The following is a 13,441-nucleotide window of genomic DNA, read 5'->3' on the forward strand; positions in this document are numbered from 1 at the left end:
GAGAGCAAGCTGGGTTGGCAGCTGCAGGTATCTGCTCACTTTGCCAGGCAAGAGCAATTGTAGCTGTGGTTTAATAGAACTCAATGTGCTAGATCCTCTGGAGGTCAGCTGGTCCCATTGGAAGAGGTGACTACTCCTCCCTCTCCTCCTATCCTTGGACTTCTCGCGGACACTAGCGGTTGTCCAGGTTTCACTCCTAAGACTACTTCATCTGCCAAGCTGTTTTCCAACATAAATCATTTTATGTGTATTAATTAATCTGCATCTACTCATTAGTTTGGGGCCTGTAAAGCACCAAAATTATGGGGCAAGAAATAAGTGCCTTAGAATTACATAGCATAGCACATATGTGGTAGGAATCAAACCCCAGTCTCTGGAAAGAACAGTGAAGGCTGTGAACTGATGACCCACCTCTCCAGCCCCTTAAAAATCTCACAAAGCCATATTTTGTTTCCAAATTTGTAAATAAATGCTCTTCAGACCTATATGTGTTCATAATGGAGGAACTATAGCTAAGCACTTATTATAATATTGTTCAAAGGGGCACTGGACCTTATAATTACAGCATAATTGTAAGCATAGCATAATACAGTTAAACCATAAACCATTTTTTTGATAATAATTCTTCAGCAGTGAAGTTAACCTATATGAAATTGTACCATGAGTGGGCTAGAGATATGGCTCAGCGGTTAAGAGCACTGACTACTCTTCCAGAGGACCTGAGTTCAATTCCCAGCAACCACATGGTGGCTAACAACCATTTGTAATGGGATCCAATGCATTCTTCTGGTCTCTCTGAAGACAGTGACAGTATACTCACATACATAAAATAAATAAATTTAAGAAAGAAAGAAAGAAGCAAGCAAGGAAGGAAGGAAGGAAGGAGGGAGGGAAGGAAGGAAGGAAGGAGGGAAGGAAGTCTCACAATGATGATTTCAGATAGTAATTGTGAGACTTCAATGAGGTTCATCTTTAAAAACATAGACAAATGTAGACAGTGACTGTTGATATACACATAGCTTATACCTTTGATATACCCATATTTACCTGAGTTCAGGCGTAATTTTTAAAAGTTCAGTACAATCTAAGTAATATAAAATTAGCCATCCGATAGACATTAAGTGTACAGTTGGGTAGCACTCTACTAAACACTGACTTCCTAGTGCCTCCTCCCAACCCTGCCAACACTGCCCTCCTTACTGTCTCTATGAACTTGACTCTCAGGGGAATGAAACCACTCTTGCCTTTTCATGATGGGCTAATTTCATTGGCAGTTTCCCAAGGCTCATCCAGGTCATAGCAAGTATCATAAACCCATTCCAGGTAATACTGACTGGTATTCTAGGAGATGTTTGTAACACATTTTATTTATCTGTTCCTTTACTGAGTGGAGAGAGAAAAAGTTAAGTTTAGAGTCAGTATGATAAAGGACAAAGTAGCACCATATAGAAATAGCAGCAATAGCAGCACATTTTCCTCCCTTAACCTTACTGCCTCATAACCCATGCCATATTCCTTAGAATGTAACAACAGAGAAGCTTAATCCGAAGGCAGACAAAGCAAAAGCACCCTGGTAATAGCAAACTAAAAGGAAGGATGTGCAAACGGAGGCAGGACAATGAGGCTTTATCTTCAGATTAAGATTAAAGAGGAAGCCAGGTTAAGTATTGCTAGCCTTTAATTCTAGCTAGCACACTGGAGGTTGGGGCCAACTGAGTTAGAAGCCAGACTGGATTAGATAGCAAATTCCAGGCCACCCAGGGCTACACAGTGAGACCCTGTCTCAAAAAAACAAACACACAAAAAAAGTCACCTGCAGTTTTCAAAGATTTGATTAAGAATTTATGAGCATTTTTCTAATACATTCTTCAGACTGATATCTATGTTGGATGATGATAATTTGACTTAAAATGTATGCACTTGTCTAAAAAGGCCTGAAATTAAATAAAACACTCAATAGGCTAGAATTTGAGTCAGTTTTGAGTTAGGACAAATTAACAAAAAGAGTAATATCTTAAGGGTCATAAAACAATTTTTAATTTTTAAATAATATTAACTCTTTGAGAATGTCGTACAATTTATTTGGATCATATTCACACACCCTCCCGATCCACCCAAGTTCAATTTGTGTTGCTCAAATACTCTTGAGTATGAGCCTCCCCTAGGGTGTGCTCCACATACCAGGAATCACACCTTGGAAGAAAAAAACGACTCTTCGACTCCCAGCAGCTACCAAATGCCAGTAACCTCTGAGCTAGGGCTGTGCCCTGGTACCCACTCTACCCGCTCTAGGCTGGGGCTGTGCCCTGGTACCCACTCTACCCGCTCCAGGCTGGGGCTGTGCCCTGGTACCCACTCTACCCGCTCCAGGCTGGGATGCTCTCGGGGTGGTACCTGCTCTACCCACTCCAGGCTGGGATGCTCTTGGGGTTCAGGCTCATGCAGGTCTTTTGAATGCTGCTACCTAGCTATGAGTCCACATGTGCAGCTGTCCTGCTGATTGGATAATATATTTTCCTAAAGTCATCTACCACTTGTGACTCTTACAGTGTTATGCTTCCTCTTCTGCAATGATCCCTGAGGAGGGAGGGGAGTGATAGATATGTCACTTAGCGCTGAGTCCTTCACAATCTCTTGTTTTCTGGGATTCTGTGTTGCCATCTACTGCAAGAAGCTTGCTTACCTGTTGAATGTTGAGGGAAACACTAATCTATGGTATAAGAATCAACCATCAGGAATTATTATCATTTAATACAATGCCCATTTAATAGAATAATACTAATAAGTTACCCACTGGGGCCCATAACCTGTCTAACCACAGATCTCTGAACCAGATAACAGGGCCAGGCATGGATTCTATCCCATTGATCAGGCCTTAAATCAAATCACAGAGCAGTTGGCTATTCCCATGATACTCATGGGCATATCTTAGTAGGATAGTCACTACTGTGGCGTCCTGGCTCATAGCTAGTTAAGAGTGATGGCTATTTTTGTTTCTGGTAGCATGAGCAGCACCGTGAAAGCTAGCCAGAGGGATGAAGCTTCCAGACCTACATCCAGTTAGCTTTCCATGTTATATAAAACAAATTTTAAATACAAAAATAATTTTCTAAGGATCATTATATTATTCATGTCATACTTGATAAAGTACTAATACATATAAAATTCAAGCATTCTTAAATTTGTTTATAACATAATATAAAAGATATTTAATACACAAGTTTAAAAGCTTTATAAAAATATTTATCCATAAAGCAAAAACAGCAATGTGAAGTTTATCAAATACAGTAATATAAATTTAAGGAAACAATTTGATGTACACATTTAAGTTCCCACTGAATTATCCATTAAAATGCTATTAAAATAATTTAGTTGAATTCTATAAGAATTAGTTCAAGATAGAATCTTGGAATTACTGTCTAGAATTCGAGGCATCTTGTGACAGCTCTCAGAGGCATTTCCAAATCCTTCACACAGGACTGTGAGGAGTTTTGCTACTACATGCACGTTGAGGCTATTGCCAAGCAGCCGGTACCGCTGCTTCACTGTTGTCTTCTCAGGAAAGCCTAGAAAACAGAGGTGGCATTACAACGCAATCACTTGTGATCCCAATTTCCAGAAATAAAAGATTCCTTTTAGTAAAAGCACACTGTTTATTTTATAAATACACACATGCCTTCATGGTCAATGTAGGTCTGTTATACGAAGGGCCTACACAATGTATCACCTTGTGACACTGTAGTTGTGAGTGTGTATGTGTACTCTTTGATGCTCACACAATGATGAAATTGCCTAAGGACACAATTCTCAGAGAGTATACTCATTATTAAAACACAAAAGGTGGTAAATTGCTAATATGCTCATGAAGTTTTACTAATAAATGAGAATTTGGAGACCAAAATACTGTAGAGCATCATTCTATGATGACAACATAGCGAGGTGCTGTATAACACAATTATATCACATGATATCAGAGTATGGTTAAGGTTTACAGAAACATACGTGTTAATACACTTTGGGAAGATGGTCGCTCCTATTTTTCTTGGTAATTTCTTTTACTTAACAGTACTCTTATAGCGCTCTAAGTCACATCCCATAAAATTTACCTTTTAAAAATATATGGTTCAGACATTTGAGGGTTAAATTTACAAGCATCTTAATTTTTATTACTTCAAAATAAAAAAGCAAAGCAAACAAACAAAACAATAACAACAACAAAACCCCAAGCTCTAAAAAGCCCCTGTCCCATCACAGTCCCTCCCTCTTCCTTCCCTTTGCCCCCCCCCAGCTCTACCTCTTGATGGCACTGCAGAGTTGGCTACCCTAGTTTCACATAAATGGAGTCAGGCGACATGTTTATACCTGCCTTTTTATAGTCATCATAATATTTTTTTAAGGTTCATTAACATTTCAGCAAGTTCTAGTACTTACTTTTTATTACTTAATAATATTTTTAATGAATAAAACATACTTTACTTATCTATCCTAATTGGTAGAGATATGAGTTGTTTCCACTTTGGAATATTACATATAATATACACATATTATGAAGGTTTTTCCTTGGATAAGTATCCAGAGGATAAGTATGCTGACTATATATTATGTTTAATATTTTATTATTATTTATTTTTTATGTTTAATATTTTATGTTTATTATTTATATTATGTTTAATGTTTGTAGAGATGTTAGCACTATTTTCCTTCACTCTGGTGGATATAAAGTAATGTTGCACTGCGATTTACTGACATTTCTCTAATATCTAATGATGTTAAACATTCTCTTTGTGTTTATTAGCTATCTGCCTATCTTTGAAAAAATGCATATTCAAATCATTTTTACTTTTTAAAAATATTTATATGTGCAGTGATTTTTAAAATCTTTTTATTTTTATTTTTTGCCTGCATGCATGCCTCTGTGAGGGTGTCAGATCCTCTGGAACTGGAGCTACAGACAGTTGTGAGCCATGTGGATCTGGGAATTGAACCCACGGCTTCTGGAAGAGCAGTCAATGCTCTTATCTGCTTAGCCATCTCTCCAGGCCCTCATTTTCACATTTTTAAGTTGGATTATTTTCCATTTGTTAAGTTGTAAGAGTTCTTTATATGTTCTGTATAGAACTGGTTTTCACAGTTTGCTTCCATAAACTGATTTTCTCCTATCTGATTTAATCACATTCAGTGTGCTTTGAAATAACAAGTGAAGAAAAAAAATTATCCAATAAGATAAAGGAAATAATTAAGGAGCATTAAGAATAGTACAGTTTCATACATTTGTAATGAAGAACCATTAGGTGAAGTTGTTTTACCAATACTACACTCTGTATTGATTGCAATAAGATAACAGTAATTACTATAATAAAACTGTCAGCTACAACTGAGCAGAACTGTAAAGCTTATATCCTACATATAATAAGCCAGAGGCAAGCATATTAGTAATATCAAAGACTATTTAGTTCCAAATAACCAGGAGTAGAAATGTGTTTATAGACAATCTTTTACACAATCCTAGGGAAGGGCCCTTAGTAATATTAAGACTACACTAAAGGAAAAAGTGAGTTTAGAAACAGAATTTTGTTTTATACTGATATTAAAGTCTAAACTAAGTGGTGGAAAATTTATATAGTTTTTAACTTAAAAGGTGTTGTTTTTAAATTTTAAATGTATTAAAGTAATGATGTCTTCAAAACCAAAGCCACATAGGAAGCACAAGGTCAAGGAGCAGCTGTCGCCCAGCAGATCCTCTGTGTCTCTGCCACAGCAAGCTAGTCACACTCACACACAGCAAGCTAGTCACACTCACACACAGCAAGCTAGTCACACTCACACACAGCAAGCTAGTCACACTCACNACACTCACACACAGCAAGCTAGTCACACTCACACACAGCAAGCTAGTCACACTCACACACAGCAAGCTAGTCACACTCACACACAGCAAGCTAGTTACACTCACACACAGCAAGCTAGTCACACTCACACACAAGCAGGCAGTTACAAGACACCAGGACAAAAGGAAGAGAAACAGCGATAGAAATCCATTGTTGCCAGAGGACAAATGGCTCAGACGATGTCCATTTTTGTGCCCACAGCCGATAATGTTGGAAACACACATGAAGGACAGTTGTGTGATGGTCTACAGTAAGAGCTGGGCAAAACTGTCAACACAAGTACAGCGCATATTTTAAAAGAGCATTCAGCAATTAAAATATGGAACAATAACAGAAAAGGGGCCATGAATTTGAAAAAGAACAAGGATATAGTTTGATCTAAATTTTAAAAAATTAAATGAAATAAAAATTAAAAGATTCTTCATACATTTTGTATGCGTATGCATATATATGAAGAACCTCAAGAAATTCTATTTTACTCACTTCAAATTTTAAAGCAAAAAGTATTTATGAACTTTACAAAATAAAAATTAGCTATCTTTGGAGCTCATAGGATGGCTCATTGCCACTAAGCCTATAGACATGATTTCATGGCACACACAAGGTAAAAAGATAGAACCAACTGCTGCAAGCTACCCTCTGACCTACATACACATCATGGCAGGTGTACATATGAGAGTAAGCATGCATGCACACACACAAAGTGAGTAAATAAAGAAATATTTTTAAATTATTCCTCTATATTTTAAAAATTAAAACTTATATATTCTTTCTTGTGTAGGATATTATACAAGCATCTAAATACACTAACTCATTCTACTGTCATAATACTTCATAAACTAAGTGTTATAATTACCTATACTTTACAATTTTTATTTTATAAGCTAAAACAGAAAAGTTAATGTAAGGTAAAACAAGCAAAAACTCCTGTAGCATGATCTGACGCTGGTCCCACCCCTCCACACCCATTACCAAGTTTTAATATTACCTAAGTAACTACAGCGCTAGGTGTAAAATAATCAGTATACTGAGCCTGAGGAATCTATTTTACTTAGACAACCAAGGTTTCCTTGTAAGTAGTATGGAGAGTACATCTTATTGTTTGAAACCCGGGGAGACAGTGGCTAGGAAGCCGACTGGCAGCAGAGCTGATTCCACCCCTCTGCTCCTCTTCTACACTTTTCTCACTTCTTGACATAAACCAAGACGAGGGAAGTTTGTGCCTTTTTCCAGAAACAATCTCTAAATCGCTGAGGACTGAATGAGATGACCAAGAAGAAAAAATAGTAATCTTTTCTTTTCTGAATTAAGGCAGGCCTCCCTCTGCTTGCCCTGGAGCAGATGGGTAGGTTATCTTTCCCTTTGCCTATTTAGCCAGATATGGAGAGCACTTTGAGACCTTGGTGTAAGAAAACGTGGATCTATCTCTTAGTGCTGAGAGTGCGGGTAGCAATGGAACTGGGGGAGGGGGAGGTCTTGGGGCAAGGTAAGCACACACAGGGCAGTGTCCAAGGCCTCCTGGGGCTAATCCCTGCATTTCCTGCACTGCAGTGGAGTTAGGACTTTGCCTTCCCTTTATCTTTGCTTTTGTTTGTGAACTCCCCTGCTGTAGATCCCCTAAGGCCCCTTACATTCCTTACAGTGGAGAACAAAGGCAAATAATTGAAAAGAATATATCTTTGCCAAACCGGGGTAGGGTGGGGGAACCCACAAACAGAACCCTTATCCCACAACTAGTCAACTCAACTACCCTTTACCTTCATTAGAAAAAGCCAACTGAGCCCAGTTGGCCCCAAGCCTGGTTGTACCACCTAATTCCAGATACTGAAGGGGATGAAGCAGGAGGATAATGAGTGTAAGGACCGGTAGGGCTAGAGAGCAGGCTCATGATTAGTCTAGTCAACTTAGAAAGCCTGTCTCAATATAAATAAACACAAAGGGAAGAGCTGGGGAATGTAGCTTGCTTGGTCAAGTACAAGTGAGGCCTCAGTTAATAACGATAACAACAAAATAAGCCTATTGAAGGGAACCCCCTGCCCCCAGTCTAGTGTGGAGTTACCAAAATCAGACGTATGGAAACAAGAACTTCAGTAGAAAGGGAATTCTATCAACCATCTGAGGAGGTTAGTAACTACCATTCTGCCCGCAGCCTGAGTGGACACCTACTCATTACTGGGCTTCAGGGAGAGGGAAAATAAGGTGAGATGGGAACTGACTGAGACAAGAGTGAAGTGAAGACAAAGCAGGAAAGTGCCTGAAACGTTAGCGGAATAGAATGGGGGCGTTCACACCCTCACCTCTCTCAGGAGTGCAGCAGGGATGCACTCATACAATATCCACACGAGTTCCCAAGAAGGGCTGAGAGCTTTAATGAAGTAAACTTGTGCTCTACACGGATCCACATACCAAATTCTGGAGGAAATCCCTGGAGATTTGCAATTTCTTTAGGTGTGAAATATCGCAGTTTAAGCATTGACAACTTAGCCATCTTTTCTTCTGGTGGCAAATCAGTAAGAGATTTGTAGATATTCTCAATCTGTTAAAAAAAAAAAAAATCCAAAAGAAATGAAAAAGTTCTGTATGACCAGACAAGAGTTCCAGTTGTTAGGCAGGGTTAGAACAGTGGAGAAGGAGTCTGCAGTGCCGCACAGTAGCAGAAGGTATAAGCAAAATATTTCTGTGCAACAATTGTATAATTGGCTGGATAATAACAACAGATTTCGAGAAAGAAGACTCCCATAACAGAGTAGGATCATTTTCAGTTTATCTGTCATTGTTGATACCTTAAGACTAAAACATATTAGTAAATATATAAATAAAAAATTACTAAAAGTTATAGAAAACTGAGTCAACTAATGAAGTCAACTTCATAATGCTAACAAGAAAATCAACAAGCAAAAAATCACTTCACAGAAAAGAAATTGTGTCTGTGTGGTTAAGTAAAATATATTGCCACCATCAGTTGAACATTTAAAATTATTTTGGTATACTTAAATGTTAAACATAATGTCACTGAATGCAAAGTTTGAGCTTAAAACCATACACTGTACCTGCACATCCTCTGCAGTCTGTAACACGGAGCCTGTCCCCTCTATGTAGCTCCCATACCTGGAAAAGTAACACGAATGCCAAATAAGATATTAAAGTATTAAAAATATTACTTTGTGTGTATGTGTGTGTTTATGCATAAGTATATGTGTTCATGTGTGTGTGTTTATGCATGACTGTGTGTGTTTATGCGTGACTGTGTGTGTTTATGCGTGGGTGTTTGTGAGTATGTGTGTGTTCATGTGTGAGTGTGTGGTTTTTTTGGTGAGTGCCTGTGTCTGTTTATGGGTATGCAGGCGTGCATGTACATGCATGTGTGTGGAATTCCAAGGACAACCCTGGCTGTCATGCCTTCAAGCACAATCCAAAGTTTTTGGAGGCAGGCTTTCTCACTGGTATCAAACAGATCAAACAGGTTAAGTTGTCCAGCCAGCAAGGCACACGAATCTGGGGATCACTTCCCCAGAGCTGAGAACACAGCGAATGCCACCATGCCTAGCTATATTTACATGCGTTCTTGGTTCTTATTGGGGCCCTATGCTTATTAGAAACACTGTATTCAACAGGGAATCACCTAAGATCTTTTTCTAAAAAATATTTTTAAGTGATAAAATATTTATGGAATGATATACATTTATATTTTTCTGAAATATTTTGAATAGTATCATAGAAATGTGCTTTCTAATTTAAGATAAGATAAAATTCTATTTAAGCTTCTCAAAAACTAAATTTGGCATTTGTGTTGTATAAACATCACTGAATGGTGTCTTAGTATTTTTATATTAATTGTTATATCTGCTATGTTCCTTGCTAGAAAATACAAACTATACTATAGAGGTCCCTGCCACATTAAACCAAATGTATAGCTAAAAACATATCATTACTATTATTTTTATAACACCTGAATTATAATTTCTTCTCAGTATCCCAAACCTGCTCTCTAATACTACATATACATAGTCCACTGAGCCTGAGTTTAAGTCTCATTAGACCTTTACTCTTTCACTATCATTTTCATTTAAGAATTAACTAGGTAAAACTTATATAAGAAATATAAAATATTTCAGAAATGAAAGGCGCATTGCCAAGCTGGCTTTCCATTATATGAGCACTCTCTTTTCATAATAAGGACAATTTAAAATAAAAATTAGAAAAATACATCGGGAAAAATAAATGTTCTACACCACCTTTTCATATGCTCTACATAGTTAAACGTGTGTGTGTGTGTGTGTGTGTGTGTGTGTGTGCTTGTGCGCATGAGCATGCACACTATATTTAGCAGAAGAGAGAGCCACAGTAAGGTTTACTTTATGTCATCTTATTATAAAAAGAATATCAAGGTTGCTTTTTATTACAAAATTGATAAGCACTATTTTATGAGAGTCCTAAACAGAACCTATTGGACTTGGTAATAGACAACAGCTGAGTGGAATCTTCTTAAAGTGATAAATCCTTTCTCCTAGAAGCACAAGACAGATCATAAAATCAAAGTGAGTCTACATGGCTGTAGAACAGCCCTGCCTTTTCCACAGACAGAAAACTAGCAGCAAAAGAATAAGGAGGAGGAGGAGCAGGAGGAGGAGGAGGAGGAAGGTTTGACTTGTCATATCACACAACTGCCTACCCATTTGAAGATAATACACGAAGCAGAGACAGGGCCTATAACTTTTTATCCTAAAATGCCCAGTATGCCCCATCAGTCTAAGTTCTTGAAAAACTGCCAAAAAGTTGTCATAAGTCAAGAAACCCAGAGCAAAACCCTAAATGTTCAACAATAGGAAACCAATAAAACAAATTTTGAACCTCTTTTACCATGAACACAAAAAGGATTTTTCATATTGCCATGCAACAATATCCAAAGGTTGTGATTATCTTCCAAGCCAGCAGTCACCATTTTGGAAATTCCTCTGTGCCCTCTTAAAAAGATAACCTACCCAGCTGGGTCTATTGACTGTTTTGCCCCTCATGGAGGGTGGGGAGGGTCACAGACTTTCCCTGAGCATCTAACTGCTCCCTGCTACATGTTCTGTGTAACTCTGTCTTAACTGCACAAGACCTAGGGAGGGCGAGAGTATATAAGCCAGGGGAGACTAGATGAAGCGTCTTCTATCTGTGTAGATACAGGCAACCTGTCAGTCATCCCTACTGGGTAAAGACTTTCCAGGCTTAGTCTGCTGGGAGGCAGGAGAATCCTACCACTGAAAGTAAGCCCTCATACATGCTATAGAAAGAAGCCTGATAAACTCACTGGTTCCTGAAAGTTAACATTGATGGAATCATGCCTTGGTTTTGGCTGGGATCTTAGGAGAACTGGCAGCCATGATAAGAAAAGGCTTTTTTGTGTTTGGTCCAGGAAGCAATATTAGCAACAACCCCTTTGGAGGGCCATGCAGTACACTGATATTACAGGTTGGTGGCCATAGATAGGGCACAGTCAACAGACATATGTAGTAGGGGGTTTTATAATCTTAGTAACTTAAGTTCTGAAATATGAGGCTATATTATTTTATTTAAAAACCTAAATGAGGGCTGGTGAGATGGTTCAGCAGTTAAGAGCACCCACCGCTCTTCCAGAGATCCTGATTTCAATTCCCAGCAACCACATGGTGGCTCACAACCATCTGGAATGTGATCTGATGCCCTCTTCTGGTGTGTCTGAAGACAGCTACAGTATATTCCTACACATAAAAACCTAAATGAGTTTTAAGTCTTAAATTCTAACTGGATAATTCAATTTTATTTCTTTAGATTAAGATATAATTTTTTAAATACACTGATAGACATCACTCTTGAGGTTTAATGTGTCTCACAGAAAGATAAGTAATAAAATTAACAATTCACAAACTGTAGAAATCATGTTAACACAAGTATTTAATCTGTACAAAGGTTATGCACAAATGGCCTTGTCTTTCGTGACCACTCTGTGGGTGGTGCACAGAATGTCCTGCACAAGGAATGTTCACTGTTCTACTGGCAAATGGGGATAAAGTCAGTCTAAGAGAAACGTGGTATAAAACACTTCTTGTTCTGAGAAGAACTTAAAGACTAGCTAGGAAACACAATTCTTCTAGACACAGCACAGAAGGGGCCTCTTTCAAACTTACCCTTTAGTAAAGCACATGGACCTTCTGGACGTGGGCTTAACGATATCTAGTAAGAGAGCATATCGCAGCAATAACTTTGGTGGTAGAAGGTACTGATCTGTGTCGCCATCCTCAAGGAAGTCTTTCAGCATCTGCACAGAGAGGTCACTGTCTTGTTGGTGTTTCCTGTCCCGTTCTTGTACAGTTTCAAGCTTAAAGAGAATGGGATCTTTCCCGGAACACTGTGTGCTGCTGCTCTCAGCGCAGATATGTGGTCCAGTTCTCTTCGCTCTTGGCTTACTTTCTTCAACTACTGCATGTTTTTGTGGCTCAACAGTTACAGTTTTAGGAAACTCCATCAGTATCTGGCATTAAATTAAAAAAAAAAAAAATACAGAAACTGTCAAAGTTTTATTTAAAATAAGAAATAAATCAATAATTTTAACTAGACCCATGCAAACCTTTTAGCTTTTATAAGGTTGATGTTAAAAACATTAAAGTTTGCTTCTATTGACAAGTTATTGTCCGAAGTTAATAGTCATCCAGTCACATAACAAGTGAGCTTCCAAGGATTTACTTCTCAGAATTTGTGTTTATTGTACTTACTAATGGAAAAACTCACAAAATTTAAACATGGTAGCACTGTTGAAACAGAAATGTAAAAGTAAAACTGGAAAATGTACACGGAACTAAAGTTTACCAAATTCCTTCATTAAAAAGGAAGTACAGAAGTATCTTCAAATCTAAAACCAAACTGTTTTTTACTGAAAATACATATGTCCCATGGAGGGTGAAGGTAGGTCGGGGACTCTTCTGAAATTCATAATCTTATAGAAACTTCTATTTTATAAATGAAAAAATATTCAAGAAATTGTTAGTGATTTCATCTTCCTTAATATACTTTTTACATTGTTTCTGGAACTGTCTAATATGGGAAAGAATGTCTATCACAGGGGAATCAAACAGCAGAACTGGCCCTCACTAGTAGGACTGGCTGGCTGCTGAGCTTTATTCGTGGTGGTGATACAGAGTCAAGTTTATTGAGCCACTGAAACTCTGTTATCTTTCTTCATTTCTTTATTATTATTATTATTATTATTATTATTATTATTATTATTATTATTATTATTTTCCCCCCAATTTTTATTAGGTATTTACTTCATTTACATTTTAAATGCTATCCCCAAAGTCCCCTATACCACCACCACCACCCCCCCTCCGCTTAGCTACCCACCAACTCCTCCTTCTTGGCCCTGGTGTTCCCCTGTACTGAGACATATAAAGTTTGCAAGACCAAGGGACCTCTCTTCCCAATGATGGATGACTAGGCCATCTTCTGCTACATATGCAGCTAGAGACATGAGCTCTGGGGGTGCTGGTTAGTTCATATTGTTGTTCCACCTATAGGGTTGCAGACCCCTT

General features: G+C 38.0%; 1 protein-coding gene across 2 annotated transcripts in view; it reads right to left on the reverse strand.

Annotated features, from left to right (window-relative positions):
- Positions 1-3,325: 3,325 nt before the first annotated feature.
- Trdmt1 (tRNA aspartic acid methyltransferase 1) overlaps positions 3,326-13,441 on the reverse strand; it is a 32,662-nt gene continuing 22,546 nt past the window's right edge. For both annotated transcript variants that reach the window (XM_021194591.2, XM_029536581.1), the window contains 4 exons: positions 12,041-12,384; positions 8,939-8,996; positions 8,295-8,424; positions 3,326-3,566 (listed from right to left, as the gene is read on the reverse strand). In XM_021194591.2, the coding sequence (XP_021050250.1) occupies positions 3,394-3,566; positions 8,295-8,424; positions 8,939-8,996; positions 12,041-12,384 (705 nt within the window). In that variant the 3' untranslated portion in view covers positions 3,326-3,393. The remainder of the gene's footprint in view (positions 3,567-8,294; positions 8,425-8,938; positions 8,997-12,040; positions 12,385-13,441) is intronic.

This window comes from Mus pahari, chromosome 3 (assembly GCF_900095145.1).
Source record: "Mus pahari chromosome 3, PAHARI_EIJ_v1.1, whole genome shotgun sequence".
NCBI classification, from domain to species: Eukaryota; Metazoa; Chordata; class Mammalia; order Rodentia; family Muridae; genus Mus; species Mus pahari.